This window comes from Strix uralensis, chromosome 4 (genome assembly GCF_047716275.1).
Source record: "Strix uralensis isolate ZFMK-TIS-50842 chromosome 4, bStrUra1, whole genome shotgun sequence".
Classification (NCBI taxonomy): domain Eukaryota; kingdom Metazoa; phylum Chordata; class Aves; order Strigiformes; family Strigidae; genus Strix; species Strix uralensis.
The window spans coordinates 115294442-115315752 of record NC_133975.1 but is presented as its reverse complement, the minus strand read 5'-3'; the positions used below and the strand labels follow the sequence as shown (position 1 = coordinate 115315752).

Sequence of the window (21311 nt, the reverse complement as noted above, 5' to 3'; positions counted from 1 at the left end):
TGGGGTGGGGAAGAGAGAGAATAAAGTCAAACACATGTCCAGTCAAAGCACACATGTATTCATATATCAGACTTCAGGAAGAATTAAAGCACAGTGTAACTCTGGTTAATCTCATAATTACAAGAGGCTTTTATCTATGGCTATTAAATAATACGATTCAAGTTGCCTCTCCAAGTGTATAAAGTCACTGTGCAACTAAAATAGCAAGTCACTGAAGGGTATGCTACACCATTTACATAAAGAAGAGAAAGTTCATTTTTAGTAATTATCCTTGTAAAAGAACTACTGTTGTTTCCTTAACACACAAATAATATTTACTAGTAGAATACAAATGCATACATTGGGAACATAATGACTGTAAAACTTTGAATTTTTACTTCTGTAAATGCCTAATCTGATACACTATTTTAAAACAAGCAATCCATTTGTTTTTCCCATATTAAAGATAAATTTTACAGGCAGAAAAGGAGGAAAGGTGTTTTTGCAGAGGAAAAAAATAAATAATCAGAGCAATGAACTCAGTAATCTGAGGATAAGAAACACATGCCTCACTGACAAGCTACACTACATTTACACTCACTCTAAATCAGAATTTATACTGTGGCACATAAGTAGGTGCAAATCTACCACTGAGAAAGCCAGGATCATCTTCATTCTCTATGGAGAACAAGGCTTACTATTATAGAGATGCTTTTCATGTTCAGACCCCAATCTAACCGGATAATATTTGTAGAAGGGATAAAAGGATCTAGGTTCCCCACTAGTGTTCAATTAATTTTTTGCTCCCTGCGGGGGAAAAAAAAAAAAATCCTAAACTTTTTGTGAAGTGAAGGAATATAGGGGAAAATCATAAAGGGCAGTCACTGCTGCAGCCCAGCTAGAACTGAGGATTTCCTGGTCCCCATGCCATGCTGAAACACTGGATCTGGGTCTCTTGCAGTAAAGATCAGTGTATAAGGTTATTATGCAGCCCTGTACATTTCATGTCAAGGCACAGAACTACTGAACATAAACTTCAGCTACTACACTAAAATAGCCATTAAAACAAAGACAAACCTATCTATAACTTACAAAAAGAGAAGCAAGATTTTGTTGTAAAAACTCTAAACAACATGAACAAAGATCTCTTCACTTAGTACAGTGACTGAATTTAGTTTTCTGTACAAAACAGATGATATTTACAGTATCAATCAAGATGTCAGTTTGGGGTCATGTCTGTAGGCACTCCAGAATCATGAGATATCACTCCCTACTACAGCCTGAGCACAGTGAGATGTCACAGGGCTAAATGCATTACCACAGACAGGTACACAGACAATATTGTCCAACATAGCCATTTTCCACCCTACACTTTGGATACAGGAGGTCCTCATCTCTTCCACAAGTTATCAGATATGCTGCTGTTCACAGTTGAAAACCGTTTGGAGAAGGACAAAACTGACCCACAGACCACAGCTTGGCCCCTATCAAAAAGTACCTGGCAGAGGTGCAATCTCTCCTCCTCAGAGCTGCATAGCTCAACTCTAAGAGTCCACAACGGAGTCAGCGATGTGGTAGGACCAATTAGAATCAGCTACTGGATGGAAGGGAAGAATTTTGGTTGTGAAGATGATCATTTTATTCATTGAGTAGCATATTGTATACACATCACTACTCCCATCCCATCTGCAATCTCATCACAGAAGAGTAATGCTAGTGGCATTTGTATTAGCATTCAACCCTGCAGGGGCTGGAATGGGGGAGAAAATATCAAATTTTGGAAGTGTCAGCAAAATCAAAAGATTCTGCAAATAATTTAATGCATTCCACCAAATCTGACCAATTTCAAAAGCCACTGAGCTAATAGAAGCAAAGTACTTTTTAAGACACTCAAATGCTTGTATGATCAGGGCAACTGTTATTTTTCCAATGTAACATCTGTCTTATATGTGCAAATTGGTCTTGTACCTACATCTATGTGTACAAACTGGTGAAACAGTTACTAAGTAAAGAGAATTTCACAAGTAATTATTTAGCAGAGATGTAATTATTCTTTAGTCCACATTTTTTCTTTAAAACAAATTTGAATCCAGAGTGCAAAATGGGTATCATGATTGTTTCATAAAGAGTTATAAATACACCTTTCAATGTAAGCAATTTGTGCTAGTTTTGCTACCTCCAACACTACAATGAAGAGTAACATTATTTCTACTGTCACAACCCCATAACAGATGAGACAAACTCTGAGTTGGGTAGGTCCAGACTCTGTGCTCTACAGAAGATAACATTGAATGAAGTTGACTAATTTCCATTTACCAGTCTGTTGTCTTGCAGAGAAAGCAGCCCAGCTCCAACCTTTAATTACCTAAGTAGTACTTACTAAACTTAGTTGCCCTGAATATCCACAGATTAAAGCAGTTCTGGAGATGATCCGAGATAGTCTTTCCAAGTAAGAACTCTCCCATCAGGTGCTGTTACTAATCAATCCTGGACAACCAAATAACTATAGTAAACCCATACCAAATTAAAAAACATGATTAAATTCAGATCTGAAGTACTTGTTCCACACTCAAAAGACAGTTACAGTCAAGACAAAGCCTCCCCGCCCCCCAATCAAATAAAAAAACCCGAAATATTCAAAAACCTTTGAGTAAGGCATAAGCACAGGTTTGCTCACACATCAGAAAATATTGCTCAACTCTTTCTTTCTTTCTTTCCTCTTTCAGCCTGCAAGCAACAAGAGATGCTCATTTTATCCCTCGTATGGCAAAGGAGTGTTGGTATTTTATACAGTCCCTCTCACCCAGTGGTCCCAAGAAAATATTTTCCAGTGCTAGAACCATCACCACAGCAGAGACCTGCAACCTCCCTAGGCACAATTTTTCATCTCCATTCTCTGTGGATAGCAGCTGGCCCACAGATGGGCCGGCTAGGCATTTCCTCACCCTCTGGTTGGAGCAACCTGAAAAGACCTATACGTTCCAAGGTTCTTCCATTGGTCCTTCTCCCGCTAAGTGGAGGAGAAGGAGAAGTAATTGTTCTGTAATGTAGCATTCAGCTACCTGGTATAACTGGCATAGGTATAACCTTTAGGTATCACCATAAATCAAAAACATTCAGCATACTGAAGCAGTTCTGGGCATAGCCTTACTCCATTTATACTAGTAAATAGTCTTGGTGCCACATGTTAGGCTTTGTAAAAACATATAGCAGGGCAAAAAACATCTCTATTGTGAAAAGTTACGTTTCTCATTAAAAAAGCACAATAAAAGAGTCAAATCATTATGAGCTGATCAGGAAGGACAGCAGAGAGCTGAAGGTGGTAGCAGCAACAGCTCCAGTCTCAGCGAACTTAGTATGGCTAGAATTTATGCTTAAGGAGGGGGAAATGCAGCTTAGCTACTGACCTTCTCTGCAGACTTTGGGCAAGTCACTTTGCCTTTTTCAGTCATCTTTCCTTTTCCTTGTCCATTTCCATTAGGCACTCTTACAGACTGCCACTGCATCTAACAACAAACAACACTATACTTCTATAAGGACCCTCCCCCTCTCCCTCCACCCTCTATTAGCAAAGCCTCTGTGCACGACCGACTGATTAATATGCTAGCTTTAACTTCTCCCCTGTCTAACCAATCCTGGCTGTCCGATCTCCTGAGAGCACCATGAGATTCAAAAAAGGAGATAACTGTAATATTCCAGATAGTTTCTTTCACATAATAATCTGCAAGGGGCTACATAAAAAATAACAAGAAAAGGCAAATGGACACTGGAAACTCATCTCAAAGTTTCAGTGCAGGTAAAGGAAGCAGACAAAGGCTAGCAGCAAGAGGGAGGGGGAAGGTTTGTGAAAGGCTTAAGAAGGCAAGAGTCTTACAATTATGGGCAATAGTAGCCAAAGATCCTGTGGAAGGACTTAAAGAAGCATAACATAATCAAGCAAAGAATGCAACCTCTATGAAAGCATGAGAAGTATTTAAAGAAAGAAGATTCTCACCAAAGAACTAAACCAGAAACAGCATCTAGCCATCCAGCAACAAATCTGTAGGGCAGAACCTCAGCTACTGTAAACTGTCACGGCTGTAATGACATAGTGGAGTTAAGGCAGTGTACACCAGCACAGGTATGCTCCCAGAAGCCCTAAAGAACAAATGCCTCTCTCTTTGAGAGTCTATGTTTTCAGCTAGGAACTCACAAAATTCAAAGCATATGCTGATTCGCAGTAAATTTAAAAAAAAAAAAAAAATCTGTTTTCCCCATTTCAGTCTCTTTGAGCTTCTAAACATGAGTTTCACCCATTTTAATTTCACCATTCCCGAAGTTTAAATGTTTCCCACCATCTGTGAATATTTACATCTTGCTATTCAAAGGTTTAAATACCTCTGTGCAATAGATCCAGTCATATTACCCCCAACTCACTGAACGAGTGAGTATATCATATGCAGGGGAAAAATAATTCATCAAGTTTTGGCAATCTCTGAGAACAGCCCAACAAACAAGTATGTACAGAAACTGAACGGGTAGAGTCTAAGTTATCTTCTTTCTTGGCAATCTCTGAGAATAGCCCAACAAGCAAGCATGTACAGAAACTGAACGGGTAGAGTCTAAATTATCTTCTTGTTCGCAGGAAGGCACATTCGTCACTGTTCCCCACTAAGGGTAGAGAATATCATCTCAAGAATGTTAATGCAGCACCTGTCATTAACATTAAAACCGTTAATTTAATGTTGCAAAAAAGAAAACAATTGAACGAGCACATATACATGTATAGCCTGTGTTCTACCTGAAGTGTCTGCTCTGCTGTACTTCAACTAATCAGTGGAGTCCCAGCAGGAATGAATTTTACTCAGTTTCTAAGGCTATTATATTTTCTACTATAATGTCTTCAATGTCTGTCAACTTTAAAGACTAAAGGAAACCATCACTCTTTATTGCCTGAAGGTCCTGCCTTCCTGTAGAACAGAAGTGAGCCAGTTTAATTGTCAGCAGGTTCATGGAATATTTTCAGCCTGCTAGGTGGATAACCACATCTATTCTGTAAAAGTCATTGGCGTTAACAAATACAGTAATAGATATGTATAATAAAATTTTGTAACTTCTGAAAAAACAATTATGAGCATTCTTATCAGAAATATTAGCAGAACAAAGCTTAAAATTAATTTACTGTAATGAAATTGCACACTGTGCCTAAGTGTATTTTTAAATCAGTCATTTTGACCCCCAAAACAAACACTGAGATTCAGAGACAGAGTTGAAGCTCAGGAGGGTCTGGTTTTGGTAAATTGTTCTATATCTAGATGGTATCATTAGTACAAGCTCTGAAAATGTTATCTGTTGATACCAAATCCATGCTAAAAAAATAACATCTAAATAAATCAAAGAATGGATATAAATTGTGAATGCTTCCACTTTTATGTGCCAAACACAAGGCTAAAAGGTAGCTCTTTTGTATCTTAAGTCCTTTTTAGAGACTCCCTTTGCTTTTCATTCTAGATTCCTTGCCCAACCAAAACCAAATCTCTCACCACATTTTGATTTTTCATACCTCTTTTCTCCCTTCTTCTGCTTACTACTTCTCAGGGCCTGCCTCTTTGCCCTGCTATTCTCAGGCTTCTCCCATAGTTCATTATTCAAATTCAGCCTCCCCTCACTCATATCTTTGTGTCCCTTTCACCTATCCTCCAACTCCAGGCTCCATGAGTCTTTCTACCACACAGTTCCAAACCACAAGTTTCTCTATCCCTCCTGCAGCTTCTGATGACTGTTTTCTACCTCCAGGTGCTTTTCACAATCTACTTCCCTGCAGCCCAGTTCTGTGCCTGTCTAGTTTTGCCTGAATCCTCCACAATGGTGGTCCAAGCTATGGACTGATGAGACACTGAGAGCACAGAGATGAAGTAACAAAAGCAGAAGTTTAACATTTATTAAACAATTCAGTACCTTGTAAAGACTCTTAGGCGGACCCCAAAAGTATGGATTAATGCTCACAGACTGATCTACAATGCCTTTTCCACCCACTTCCTACAACAGTAAAGTGAGGTGTGGTAACAATTATGCATGATACAAAGCAAGACAGCAGCATTTTCTGTCTCAATTGCAGTACACAGTGACATGTCACAGACAATAAGGTAAAAATCAAGGACTGAAAATGAAATTGCCATGCATAAGGATGGGTAAATTTAAACACAGCTTTTATACCAACAGCACAATTTTCTGAGTGGAAAACGGAGCAGATTTCCACACAAAAAGGTCTACCTGCATGGTCATACTAGCAAAGAACAGATCTAAATACACACACATTATTTCACATTAAGGATGAGACAGTCAGCAATACCATGGAGATCTGCATGCCCAAGTCACATTAACTTTGATTTTGAAATCCCCAATTCAGGATTTCAAAGATATCCTGAGCGAAATGTCATTCATTTGGTTTCCGTACCAGACCACAGGAAACGCAGGTTGGACGGAACCTCAGGGAGGTCATATTAGTCCAAACCTTTGTTCAAACATCACCTTTGCAGAAGCCTAGATCAGGACTGAGGTATCTGGATTTGATTCTTTGTTCTACCACATATTTCCTCTTTGAGTTCAGGTCACTAATTTACACAGCTGCTGTCTGCCTGAGTTGTCTGCAGCCACAGAAAAAGAGATGTTGCACTATTACTACATTAACATTTGAGAAATGCTTAGGTAATGTGGTTTGAAATACAGGCAGACATCTATATATTAGAGCTGGGCTAATATGGGAAACTTTAGATCTTAGTCTAGCACTCCAGAGCATTCAACCTGGGTGTTTTGTTTCATTGAAAGAAAGTAAGGGCCTGTATCCACAGACCTTAAATTTGGTTCTGAAGTTGCTACATTTTAGAAATTCTGATTTTTGTTACAAGCCTGTTTCTAGGTTTCAGACCAAAGACTTAGCTTGGAAAAGTTGTTATCCACAGTGTGCTTCAACAGGACCAAACCCAACTGTAAATAAATCTGAGTCATATGAAATAAAGATTATATCAAGTAACATTTTTATTAGGTTTAGGAATATACAGTAATATATTACACAGTACTTATTTTTGTTTCATTTGCCCATGTTTACTACATCTCTAAATGGCATTTAGTCAGACCCAAACTACTTCCTGCAAACTTGGCGCCTAGACCTGGGGAAATGGATAAATTACCCTGGAGTTCATATTCTGTTCTCAGCTCTCCAGGGGATGCTGCTGGCAGGTTGAGCCGAAGCACGGAGAGATGTTTGTCTCCTTTCTTTCTACTATTTTGGATGCCAGTATTAACACACTGCTAGAAAATGAACAGCTCAGAGAGAAGGTTAGTTATTTGTTAAATTCTAGTTTCAAACAAAGCACATTTCCTAAACTGCTTCACAAAAAAATAAACAAAACACTTTTCCCAATTAACTTTAATGACATCTACCTGCCAGCTGTTTTAATACCCACATCAATAAGCCAGGAAAAGTGTGTCAGAAGTTCAAGCTAAATCTAGGTGTGAATTCTGATTAAGAGACCTTGGGAACCACACAAGAAAAGCTTGCCATTAAACATTTGTTATTTGCTCTCAACTAGTCCACTAAAAGTGGTTTTAAATTGTCACACATCTATCTCCCTCTGGAAACAGAAACCATCCAACTGAGATCACAATCAATAAAGCTTACTGCTCAGCACCTACATGGACAAGAGCGAGTCCAGAGACAGCAGGGCCGGGGGGGTGGAGCCAGCAAGGAACAACCCAAACCCAACAAAACCCCACAAGCATATGACAAGTGGCTACAGAAGTAAGCTACATGCTAGATGGTTAGTAAGTCTTTCCACTACATAAATGGGTATCTGTGCCTATTCACTGGACACTGCACCTATATGTTATGCGCATACCATACGCATAAAGGAACTAAGAAATTTTTTCTTAAACTTTTCCTCATTTTCATTTCCTTTTAGACCAACGCAAGAACAGAATAAGGCTGGTAAATTTCCTGGTCTTTAAGGGCATAAGACATTGGAGTAAAGAAACACTTTAAATCAAAATGTATGCACTATCAATAAGTCTATCATACTACAACAGTTGCACATTTTCTATGCATCAAGGCATAGAGCAATCTGACTAAAAGGCTAGGGGGGAATACCTGTGAATAACATAACACAGTTATTATCTGCATTACTTCAACAAGACCATAGTCTTTCTGTGCTAGGTACTGTATGTATACATAGTAAGAGAACCTGCAGGTCATGCTGAGCTTACCAGTTTAGACTATTCATGAAACAAAGGGTTAGAGTGAAATTATTAATACCACCTCCTCAAAAGTGAGGGTCTAAGGCATTTATCCCTGTTACAAAACGGAAGTTTAATCTAGGGAAGATCACAAGCACATTGTTTAAAAGAAATACATATTATCACATTGTTTAAAGAGAATTTACATGAGCACAAAATGACATATTCCACCACCACCAAAAGTATGTTTAGATCAGCATTTATTACACAAAGTTTATGATCTTATATATTAAGGTGTCTATAAGAATTAAGAAAAAGAGGATACATCAATCCAGCATATTGAGAATGATGTATTTAACTAAGCACTGTGTTTGTTAAATAAAATTGATGGAAATCAATGCTTCCTATAGTGTCTTTACTACAAATGTACAAGAAATAGCTTTTTCTATTCCTTTGGAAAATTATTCTGAAGAGACAGTTCTGTCTCCTCTAGTCAGCAAGAACACCATCATTGATTTTCGTAGAAAAAGTAACAGGCTCTTGTACTCTCTATGGTATGTTAACAAAACTGTCTAAGACTGTAGTTTCTTTACAATGTATTACATCCTACATGAGTCCCCAACGTTATAACTAACAGTGTAAAATATACACAGACTTAATGACTTTTGATCCTGACTCAGAAGTCAGTTATACATATGCTGCTGGGAAACTCATTTTATTTCACTGTAGAAGACTGATTCTTTCTCTCTCAATCCAAGAACAAAAAGCATTGCTAGAATGTGCCTTTTAAGTCTAAAAGTAAAAAGGCAAAATGGCTCAGAAAGAAATACTAACCCCTGCCTTTCCCCCAACCCCCAATTTATCTTTACCCACTGATAACAGTGGGAGGAGCACACTTGAACCAAGTCCCCAGCTATTTAAAATCAGTGTAGCTCATGAACTGTCCATGACTGACAAACTGCTGGACAGAAAACCCCACCGACTCTTTCACTTTCAAGGCAGCTCGCTGACTAGCATCAGAAGACTAATGGAAATATATTCCAATACATTTCTAATTCACAGCAAATAGTTTAAATATTCTTTGTACTGTATACAGGGATTACTTGAAAATATTCGCAACAGAAGGGAGTCCAGATCAGTTGCTTTAACACAACCCAGTGGAGTCACACAGTTAGAAACATCGCACCACCCAGTCACCCCAGCTTGTAATTGCTCTGCAAACGTTACTCAGAGTTCTGGAGGACATAGAGACATGGAACATTTTGAAACAAGAGGCGAGCCATTGGAGCAGAGAAGCTATAAATCAGACTTGCTGGGCAGATGGCACTGCAAGCTAGCAAGCCGATGGCAGATGGAAGTAAGAGCTTGGATAAGGCAAAAAAATTGGTTTTGCAAACTAATGAGATCTGTTAAGATGCTAGAGACAACTACTCTCCCTTTCTAATAGTTCTGCTTTAAGTGAGGGTCAGATCAACCCCTCCTCCCACAGACATTTACACAGGAAAAGTTTTCAGAGCCATGAAGAAAAGGTAGCTTGGTTTGCTTCAAAGAGAGATACCCACAGCAGCCATCCAGGAAGTTACTCAACATGAAATAACCATAAGATTCATAATTCAAAAATCCCATAATTCAAAAATCTCACAAAATTTTTGAAGTCCAGAGTCTTCTACATACAATTTGTAAGCCCTCCAGCCTGGCTTCAGGACTTGTATATTTTCATGGCAGAGGAGCTTCCAACAAAGGGGAAGTTTCCAGACAGGAAGGATCTTTAATGGAAAAATGCTACACGACCCACTAACTTTGGTGAGGATTTGGTCTTAGTCCAGACTAGAACTTCATTCTCACAAATGCTCCACCTCCTTCCTGCGGCTGACCGACAGCTCCTTTGCTGCTGTTATAGGATAGGTAGTATCCTGTAACTTCTTATGACTGCAGGATAGTTACTATCAGAAAAAATGTGTAGCACCTCTTAAGATATTCACGAATATCAGTCTCTCTAACCCCCAAATGTTAGAAAAACTTTTCTCCTCTACTTTTATATATATATATATATATACACACATACACACGCACTCACACATATATATTTTCCTTTCCTTTGCAAAGCCTCGGGGTTCTTTTTTAAAGCAGCATTGCCAAGACTTCAAAGTTTTTTCTGTTCTGATACAATGGCCCCAGAAGCATTAATAATGTTTCCAGAAGAACACAATACAAAAAAATCTACTTCAGTAAATTACAATCTCAGTGTAAACTATGTGAGCTTCTAGCAGATAGCAGCTTCCACAAGCTTCTAACATTACTTCTAGAAGCTTATGGAGGTTTTTCTCCCAAGATATATTACCAAGGGTGAGCCTTTCTTACCATTGTTGTAAACTGCAAGGATCTCATGGTCTTACAAACTTCTATAGCTGCAATTTCTGACAACTTGGGATTTTTTTTTTTTTTTATTTGCATGTAAGAAAAGGGGGTGAAGTGGTAAATAAATTAACTTTGTTGAAAGCCTTTGGGAAAAGGGAAGTAAAGCTGCAGACTTGTGTGGGAAGCTAATAAAGAGGGAGCACAGCAATAGCACTGCAATGACACAAAGGATTAACAGGCTCTCAGCAAGAACTTGCATTTCCCAAGGTATTATGAAGTTCTTGTATCCTAAACACACATAGAAAAACATCCACATAACATAAGAAAACTGCTATATACCATATACACACCCATGCATCTGTAGGGCCCCTAGTGCTTACGGCAGATACAGAAATGACATGGGTATGAATAAGTATTTCTCATAAAGGAGCCTACAGAGAGCACTGTATTCATACAACATAGATCCATATTAACTATCTGTTCTTAAGATTTAAAAAACAAAAACAAAAAACCCAACCCAGAAATAAAGTCCAGCCATTTAAAGTGTTTGACAGCACATTCCTGAGATTTTCATTACATTGGGATAAGTACATGACTGAAAGCTTGCATATTCCAACTGAAAATCCACATTCTCTCACCAATTTTCTATGCAATCTTGATCAAGTCTCATGACCTTTCCTGGGACTACTTTTTCCAGATGTAGTCATGGGGTTACACAAGCTACATTCCCATGGAAATGAGCTATGCTACTTGCTCCTTTTTGATAGGTTTTAGGTCATTGTACCTTCTTCTCAATACAAGGCAAATCTCAATCTTTGGCTACTAAATAAGAATGGAGGAGAAAAACAAACAAAAAAACCACCAGGAAAAACCCCCAAAACCCAACCAAATCTACAGAAGCAGATTTTTACTGAGCAGTAACAACCATGGGTTCTTATAGACCCATTCCTGTCCAACAAACATAAATTTCAGATATTTTCAGCTCTCTTTATTTGCAGATATCTTACATCTAGCCACTCTTGCAGCATCTAAATCCCCCCTTCAGCTGCAGAAGATACACAGAGATAAGTTGTACATAACTGTAGCATAACAGGAAGTGACTAAAAAAAAAAGCTACAATTGCAAACCTGTGACACATTTGATCTGTAAATCTGTATTCTAACAGAAGAAACACCTTCAAAAAGAAAGGATAATTCCAGCACTGTGACTAGAAATCACTAATTTAATGCAAGTCTCATAATATTTTTCTTAAAACCTCAGCATCCTAAGGCATATTTGAGCCTTTCTTGTGTCCAGCTCTTGTGGTTACAGAGAAACGTACACTTCAACAACCCAAATTTCAGAAAACATATCAAAACAACCGGACTGTATTTTTTTATTCCAATTGTTCCTACAATTTTAAAGGAATGGAAGGAGCTGAGCTATTCATTCTAAACACCTGGAGAAGTGAGCACTGCTCCTGGTATTCCAATTTACACATAAGCATACGTTTTCCCTTGGCAGCTTTATCATATCACTGTAAAAAAGTTCTCATTTATACTAAATGGAAATCCCCATCAAGAACTTTGATGGGCATCTTTCTGATCCAGCTTCTATGATTTTGTTGGCTTGGCTCCAAATGTGCTGCCTAGTATGTGTTCAGACACGATCACATTGATGCATCCACATAAGTGGAGAAAAATGAAAGAGAAGTAGGAAAAATAGTATTTTCTGACTATTCATCAAGAATAATTATGTTTCCAAAGTGTCATTTTTGTCTTCTTTCTTGTCTGTGAACAACTTTGACAGACAAATCAATATTATCATAAGGTTACAGATGCAGACAACAGCAAACCTCGAAGTTCTTAACAGAAGCACAGAGAAACTCTTGGACATCCACATGATACAGTTAAAGCTTTTGGACCACATACTTTGCACAATGTTCTTCCACTCCTCTGTCAAAAGTACGTAAGCACAGTACTGACCCTCAATCTACAAAACAGGGGCCTCAGCATTACAACAAACATGTAACAGGGTGGGGGGAGGAGGGGGGGAGGGGGTACTGCTCCAAACTCTTCTAATGCCTGGGGCTGACAGTATCCCAAAAGTCATGCTGTCACTGTTAGCAAGAAGGCACAGATTCTGCTGTCATCAAGGACTTGATCGGAGAATCATATTTAAAAAAAAAAAAAAATAAAAATCTGAACTTTAAATTAATTTGGCTAGTGCCATTGGCAAAATGTCTCATCTCCCACACACTGTAAACCACAGAGAGGCAAGGAGAGAGAGAAAGGAAATACACACTGGAAAGACAGATGGGAAGATGAAAGCATTGTGGACTAACACTGATATTAAAATGCGTCATCTATCCCTGCCCTCAATCAATTATTATCGCCTGGCTAGGCTAGATATCCTGAAGTAAAATGAATTCTAGGGTTTCCATATTACTTACCTCATCATCCCCCTCCACACAATATAAATTCCTACTCTGAATACATAGTTTATCATTAAACTAGCAAAACATGATTAAATATATAATGGTAATGAACACAAATTACTGTGCTCAGATGGTATCTCAAACACTGCATGTTTAGCTCCCCATAGTTTCAAGAAGAGGACACCTCTCATTTAGCAGTGCAATATACACAGCATCAGCTAGATAGGAATAATCACCAAAAGAAATAAAATTAGAGAAACCAAATTGTCAGCACAAGTTTCATAATGACCCCAAAACATCCTTATATCTGAACATTTACGTTTGATAGATAAAGACATGGCATTATATGGCACAATAAACCTTATTTCTACACAGAACAGTCCTGCTTTTTTTTTTTTTTTTTTTTTTTTTGTGTTTGACACTTTTACATTTACCCTAACACATCACGGCAGCTTGGTCATGACAGCACTATGAAATACAGCTCAAGAGCTTGTAAGACATGACAAAGTCTTCCCATCTTACCTGGTTCTGTACAGTTCTTTTCTTCATGTGTCCCATTAGGTGATGCCATCAACCTTCTATTCCTCCACACTTCTGACAAAACATGTCTGTCTACAATAGTTGATTCTCGGCCTATATTAAATAGAAAGAGGTTATGCCCACTGTCACTGATTTTTTCATGCATCATCTTAACTGGACTATATCCCCCCACCAGCAAGGAGCATAGACAGACCATCAGTACGTGAATGCAGCAAAATCATCTATGACTGGGGCATGTGCCAACGTACATACAGTAGGTGCTCCTAGAGACATGAAACTAGCTACAAATGTGCAGTATCAGAGCTGTTCCATGTTCTGGCTATCAGAATACCTGGCTGTGACCCACAACGGGAAAATATTCTGCAGCAAGCAACTTCTGAAGCCTGCACCTGTGAAACTCAACACTTAACAGTTCCTGTAGATGAAACCAGCCCAGCTATGCTGACATGAGCAACAATCACACTTCCATTTAGTCATCTGCACTTGCACATACTACATTACTGATTTCTCAAAAAACAAAAATGCATATGGACATGTTCCAGTTACATTTTGGTTTATTCTGAGTCTAGGGGCTGATCTTTTCAGTGTTGGGTATACTTGATAATACCAATCCCTAAAATAACTTGTCAAAGAAAATGGAAAATAACTGCACTGTGAATTCCCACAAGCTTTAAGAAAAACAAACTTCTTTAGAAGTCAATGGAGCTTTTGCCTAAACTCGTATTCCAGAAGCATTCTCAATAGAATTTGCTGAATAGAGTACAGAAGGAGCACTTGTGATAATGCAGAGTATGCAATTATAATAATCAAAGGAAGAATAGAACCTCTTAATTAAATCACTTCCATCTCAACCTTATCCATTTCAAATGAACATATTATAATAACAAAACTTCTTCCACGGCTGATCTTAAGAGCTTATATTCAGTCATCACATAATGCTTGTGCTTTGTTACAGTGACTCTTGCAAAAAAATCTAGCTTGGAAGTTAGTTTGGCTAGAGTATTTGCTAAAATATTCTGATGCCACAATTATAAGAAACATAGAGAACAGATGGTCAGTGTTTATGGATACAATATACTGTAAATTAGCCAGCTGAAAAAAAAATACCTGATGCAGCATACCGTCGAAAATTAGGTTATGAGAGATTTAGCTGATAACCCAGGAGATTAAAAACTTTCATTAGTCATGACATTTTTCATGTAAACCTAAAGAAGTTCTGGAAAACTGTTAATGTGCAGCAAAAAAAGACCCCTCAAACTACGTAAACATAATCATACCCCAATTACTTGCTTTCACAAACCAGTAACTTTATGAAAATAAATAGCTGGTATAAGGGAAAAAAAAAAAAAAAAAAAAAAGCATAGGCATGACAAACAGTTCTAAATAAAGAAAGCAACAGTATACTCTAAAACCACAATTTTAAAAAAATTTAAAGTTCTAAGATGAGCAATATGCTAATACGGTCTAAGACACTGAATTCTTATATGGATGGCTTGTTGCCATCCTAGATATATATCTCAAACAACCCAGGCAATAATTTGAGCACAAGAGCGTTAGAAAGTATGACAAGTTCCACCAGATTTTTCTTCCCTAAAGCACACATTCTGCTGAAGTCTGATTTTCTTATATTAAATGTGGACCTGGGCTTAGTTTGATTTTGTTCTTAATTCCTCAAGGACTGTTGGCAGTCCTACCTAGCGACTCATGTGCTGCCCCAGCAACCTTAGACTTCGTATCCGAGGGATGCAAAGCATATTGCAGGAAGAGGGCCTGAAGCTGCACACTTGCAGCCCAAACTGTGCCAGCAGGCGGGAAAAAAAAACACGAATGGGAATGATGTAGTTGATTATAAATGCATCAGTTTACCAAGACGGCACTTGCACAGAGGATGCAACAGACTCTATAAAACCTGAGATTAGCACTGCTCCTTGCCTAAAATACAGAATTTTCTGTCAAATCCACACTGTAATTTAGGGGGGGTGGGAGGGAAAAGATGGAGAAAAGAAGCAGTGGCAGCTGATGGAGGTTTACAACCTAGGGATAAAAACGAAAGGTGGCCCCAAGTTGCAGAGGGGACCACAAGCGGCTGGAGAGGAATCAGTCCTAAGGCAGCGGCGGGGGGAAACGACTTCAGGGCCGTTCCCAGGCACCTTGCTGCCCCGTGGCTCCCCGTCGATCCCCGACCTGAAGCCCCCCGAGAGGCAGGCGGGCGGGCTCGCAGCCGGGAAGCCCCTGGACGCCGCTGCCCCCTCTGCCCGGAGCTGCGGCCACGCACCCACCCGGCGCGGGGGCTTCTCCCGAGGGACCCGCGCTGCTCCCCGGCCTCGCCCGCCCGCTGGGGTATTTCCAGAGAAACTCAAAACGGCAACAGCCGCGGCCGCCAGACCCCGTCAACCCCCGGCTGCCCCCGGGGCGGCAGCCCCCGGGTCGCCCTCCCGGGGTCCGCCGGTTCCGCCGCCACAGCCACTCACCCAGTCGGGAGAGCAGGCTGGACATGCACCAGACGAAGAAGAGGATGGCGCAGATGAAGCCCAGCTGCTGCAGCAGCATCTCCCGCCTCTTGCGAACTTTCCTCAGCATCAGCAGCATGGTCTTCGGGGGGGCGAGCGGCGTCTCGTCCGGCTCCATCGGAGCAAGCGCGGGCGCCGAGGGGGCGGTCAGCAGGTCGCTCCGAAAGCGGGGATCAGTGCCGGCGGCTTCCCACAGGCGGCTCCATGCCGGGTGGGCTGCAGCGCGGAGAGAAGCCGATGCCCAGCGCCTCGGGTCGGCGGCGGCGAAGCAGAGAGGCGGGGGAAGGCGGTCGGGGGCGCGGGGAGGACGGCGGCGGCAGACCGGGGAAGGGGGAGGGCGAGGCGCCGCTCTCAGGGGCCGGGCTGAGCCCCGCGCCCCACACGCACCATGGCCGGCGGCGGAGGAGGAAGCGCCGCGGCAGCGCCCCGCGCTCCCCTGGCAGCGGCCGCCCCACACCGTGCCGCGGGCCGCGAGTCAGCACCGAGGGACGGCGGCATCCACGCGGCTCCCCGCCCGCCCCGGCCAAGTTTAAAGTTTGTCCTTTACCCTCCTCCCGCCGCCGGCAGCCGCTGGCGGCAGGTGAGCTTAACAGCCGCCGCCGCGGGATCAGCCAGCCCCGGGGCTCCCGGCGCGGCGCCGAGCGGCCACTCAGCCCCGGCGGGCGGGGGCTCCCCGCACCGCCCGGCCCCCTTCTCCCCGCCTCTCTCCCGCAACTTTCTGGGTGCTCCTCCGGCGCCCATGGCAACGCGCAGGCACCCTCCCCCCACCGCTTTGCGGGAGGCGGAATTCACCGGCCAGATGAATCCTTTCCCCCACGGGGCGCGGGAATTCCCCGCTCTGGGTTCGGCGGGGGGCGAGGAGGGGCCGGGCGGCGGCAGGTGCTGCGGGCCGGGGCCCGCGGGGCCGGCGGCAGGGCTGGGCTGGGCGCGCGCTGCCTGAGGCGCGGAGCGAAGGCGCGGGCAGGGGCCGGCGGGCGCGCGGCTGAGGGGCCGGCGGGGAGGGGGCCGGGGGCGGCGGGGTGCTGGGTGCTGGTGCCCTCTGGGCGCCTCCACCTGACTCTGGGAGACGCGTCTCAAGATGGACTTCCATGGGGGGAAAGGGCACTGCTGTGATCCGCGCTGTAACCAACGCGTGGTGTTAACGGCACAGAGTGAACGACCCGTTTTGTGAAACAGCGGTTAGTTCCAGACTGTCCCAAAGCAGACTTTTTTTTTAACTAAAATTTACTATTTACGTTAATTAAGTGGTTACTGATAGCCAACGAGAACAGTTCTGGGAACTTCCTACAACAGCACAGTCATGGGTTCTGTATTCCTTCCAGGTATCCAGAAATGCTGAGCATGTCAGGGAGCACGTGTAGACAAAACAGGATTAACTCATCGGATCTTCTTTTCAATACAGCCTTTGGTTTACAATGGAAGGCCTTTCAGGTGATTCCCTCTGGATCTCTGTCCTTGTACTTCAGAACATATAACACATCATATCTGGCATTATTTCTAATGGTGTCGTGATTATAATACAAATATCCTAGCCTACAAAAGCAAATCTTCACAAATAAAACATCACTAATCCTCTGTGTTTTCCCATCTTCATGCAAATGTGTTTTTTTCTTATGTTTATGAATTATATCTGCTACAGCACAGTGATCAGGTACACATGTGAAATGGCTCTAGATTCATGCTGAAGGCTGCCCAGTTGTCTCAAGTGCAAAAGAGATTACAGGAGCTGGAGAAGCAGAGAGAAGCAGTTGTGTTAACCTTGTTGCTTGCCTGCACACACATAGCTACAGAAATTTTGGGCTTTAACTGTTCAGGCTCCAGGGGCACCTAGGCTCTGATGGGCCTTTGACGTTCTGATTTATGTTAAAGCAGGAAAACAACTGCATGTTAGAAGAATGGCCCTAAGACATGCCCCAGTCCCCTCTCTTTCATTCCCTTTATAGCTGCTGAGAGAGGAAATGTAACTCTGAAAACTCTTGCCTGCTACAAAAAAGGTAGTAGAGAAGATTACAAGTCAGTTTGTGTCCCTTTATTTTTCTCCATGGCCATGTAGAAAATCTCACAGGTGAACCCAGACTGATAAAAGCCATCCCTGACTGAAAGAACTAATAGGCTAATTAGATGCAGAGGCATGAGAAGGTGGATAAAGGTAAGTGAAGCTCTTCAGATCAGGGCTGTTATTCATAGTGGACTGGGGTTTTTGTTGAAGGCCTTTAAGCTCCAGTGAAGTTCTTGGCTGGCCATGTCAGTAGAGGTGCTGTTGTGTAGTTAGATGCCACTGCATGCCCTGTCAGCTGTCATAATGCCTGTGAGCTAATTCTTCACGTGGCTTTTAATCACCTCTTTTCTGAGACTAAAGCCTCCCCTTCCACTCAGAGTGACAACATGAATATCGGTCTGCCATCCCCTTGTTCTGTGTTTAGTAAGAGTTGCGGTGCTGACAAGACTGTAGTTTTCTGTATGAAGATTTTATCTAGCAATAGAAGGATGGTGACACTGGAAGGGATTGCAGAGATTTGTTGTTTTTTCAGTATCCACTTGCCATAAGTTTATAATCTTCTTCACTGATAAGGCAGACCAGGGCCGTGACTTCAGAGAGGCTGTCCTGATGGTTGAGTCTCTCCCCACAGTTGACAGAGGTTGCTTGTGATTTTTATATTTACCAGGTTTATTCTCTTACTTGCTCTTTACACTGAAGACATTTTCAAAGCCATGGCACTCCTGATCTGAAGAGTTACTGATATTAAGATGTACAATGACAGGTTTGTCTGGAATTAAGGTAAATTTGGGTCTGGAGATGAGGCTGTGATTCACAGATACTCCATATTTGTGTCTATAGGTTGTTTACATAAAAGATCATGGAATTGAACCATTGTTAGAGATCCTGAGTTTCACATGTGAGGGATTTTCATTAATTCTGTCAGGTCTTGTGAATATCACATGGATCAAACCGAAGCACATGGTTAGTTACAGGAATGCAAGTATAATATTGCCTTTTTTGACATAGAGTTTTTTCTGACTGTTAAAAAGTTGTCTGTTTTAGAGGTAACAGTTAGTGACTATAGAAACCCTGGGGCCACCCTTGTGAGGAACTGAAAGCAAGAAACAAAAGAACCAAAAAAGTGAAGAGATCTTTTGTGAAGAAATCTGCTACCCATGAAAGCAGTTCTCAGTGTGATTGTGTGTGTCTCTCCCTCTCTGTGTCCACAATTGAGACAGCTCAAAGTTCAGACAGTACTAATCTCCTAATCATACAAGCTTCTGATTAGCATTTTTAATCAGTTTGGTGATCACAGGGCAGCTTCAAGATTGTTCTTGAATACTAAACTTTCAGACCAGAATTCCAAATCACTTTTTATTTTGGTGTGTCCTGTGAAAATATGCCAGATACTTGTGTAGGATGTCTCAAAGGGAAGTGGTGTGCTGCAGAATTCAGCTCCAGTTACCTCAGCCCCAACAGTGAGCAGGACCCGCACCTGGAGGGTCTGTTTGAGTACATTCAAGCCATTCACACGGAGGTCATTACTGGAATGATGTCCCAACACTTTTTTCTGATTTGAGACATTCATGCTGTGTATGAGAGAGTGGTGATACAATGTCAGAGGCAAAAAACAAGCAAATGCTTTTTGCATAAGGTGGCATTAGAGAAATTTACATTCATTTTTTAAGTCTTAAATTATTGCTATCTCTTAGTGCAACCAGAACAACTGTATATAGATTCAATGGCGTCTTTCCATTAATAGTCTCCAAAAAAAAAAAAAAAAAAAGACGACGACATACATGGTTTTCTGAGTGATGCCTTCACAGCGAGTGGTTTGGTGATACTCTGGATATTCTCTGTTTCCATTATAATCAGAACAAAATGTTTTCCAGACTAAATCTAGGAATTTTCCTGAAATAATTACATTTTGGAAATTAGAGATATTTGGGAAATATCATTAAAAAAAAGTGTAGAGGAAGAAAATATTAAATACACTTGTCCTAAACTAACCCAGACACAAGAAACAACCTTTCTTTCTTATTACTGTGTTTATGATTGTGATCATTTAACTATCGTGTGTGTCCCATGCTAAAATTTCTCACTAGAAGCACAGACTAATCTAGCATTGCCAAATTTGGTTGTTTTTCATCTCAAGCACAATTAGTATCTTGAACTGACTAACAGCCAAAAGGCTTTGAATTAGGGAAGCGTCTCACAGGAGATCCATGAAAGCAACTAATCTGAGAAAAAAATATTGATGCTGCTGAGAGTCAAACGAGAAGTTTAATGTTTGGATTAATTCTCTATGGCACTTCCTAAAAGGAGCAGAAGAAGCAGCAGCAGCACACCAGGGTAACTGGCAACTGAGACCCTGTTAGTTGGCCATGAAGACTGTTCCAGCACAGAAGAGCTGAGAGTGCATCAGCTGAGAAGCCTGGAGGATTAAGAGGTGCCAGCACCCCAGTATCATTTCCCCTGTCTGCAAGGTCAGGAGGTAGTATCAAAGAAAAGTCAACAATGTTCCCTCAAAAAAGACCAGAAAATCTTCCTGAAGCTATGAAAACTCAACTGAGAGGAAAGGCATTGGTGAGGGAGGAGACTTGGATCCTATGAAGGTGGTTCATTTGAGGGAGCCATGGAGAGAAGCTTGGTGCTTTCCGTAGTCACCTGCCTGTCAAGAAGGGGGCAATCCTGTGCTTATTTAGGACCCGGTCCCTGGAAGAGGAGCACACACAAATATGACTTGACAATACAAGCTTGCAGAAAGCAATATTTAAATGTTGAACTGTAACTCAGGTCACCATACATCCTTAGGTATATAGCCAGGTGTTGAAAGCCCCTTTGCTGAACTATACTTGAAATTTAGAAAGCAGATCCATTGTTGATATCAGCACTGAGGGTTCCACCAGTTTCTGTGGTGGGTAAACCTTGAATTGGGACCACTGGATTTATGGGGAAACTCCAATTGTAGGACCCTTCAGAGGACTCAACTTTGTGCTAAGATCCTCAACATCTTTCTACTCATTCTCAAATTTTTATCTCCTATCCATTTTCCAGTTCTGGTGGTCAGTTGCCAGCTGTGTTATATTGCGCTTTTACATGCTTCAAAGGCAGAAGTTTTCCTTAATACAGAGTTATTTTTGTAGTTTAACTCAGACCTTTGTTTTGCTTCCAAGGCTATAAATAATAGCCCTGAACTGGAATTTAAATGTTATGAAGAAGAAGTCAGTCTCACACTGTAATATGGAACTACATCTTCCTTTAACTTACTCAACTCTTCCCTTGTGTTTTATATCTTGCAGTCTTCCTAATGCTG

At 41.4% G+C, this 21311-nt stretch overlaps 1 protein-coding gene across 2 annotated transcripts in view; it reads right to left on the bottom strand.

The window, feature by feature from the left end:
• SLC24A4 (solute carrier family 24 member 4) overlaps nucleotides 1-16579 on the bottom strand; it is a 101543-nt gene extending 84964 nt beyond the window's left edge. For both annotated transcript variants that reach the window (XM_074868635.1, XM_074868636.1), the window contains exons 1-2: nucleotides 15976-16579; nucleotides 13487-13597 (exon numbers count right to left, since the gene is read on the bottom strand). In XM_074868635.1, the coding sequence (XP_074724736.1) occupies nucleotides 13487-13597; nucleotides 15976-16132 (268 nt within the window). In that variant the 5' untranslated portion in view covers nucleotides 16133-16579. The remainder of the gene's footprint in view (nucleotides 1-13486; nucleotides 13598-15975) is intronic.
• Between the last annotated feature and the right edge of the window lie 4732 nt (nucleotides 16580-21311).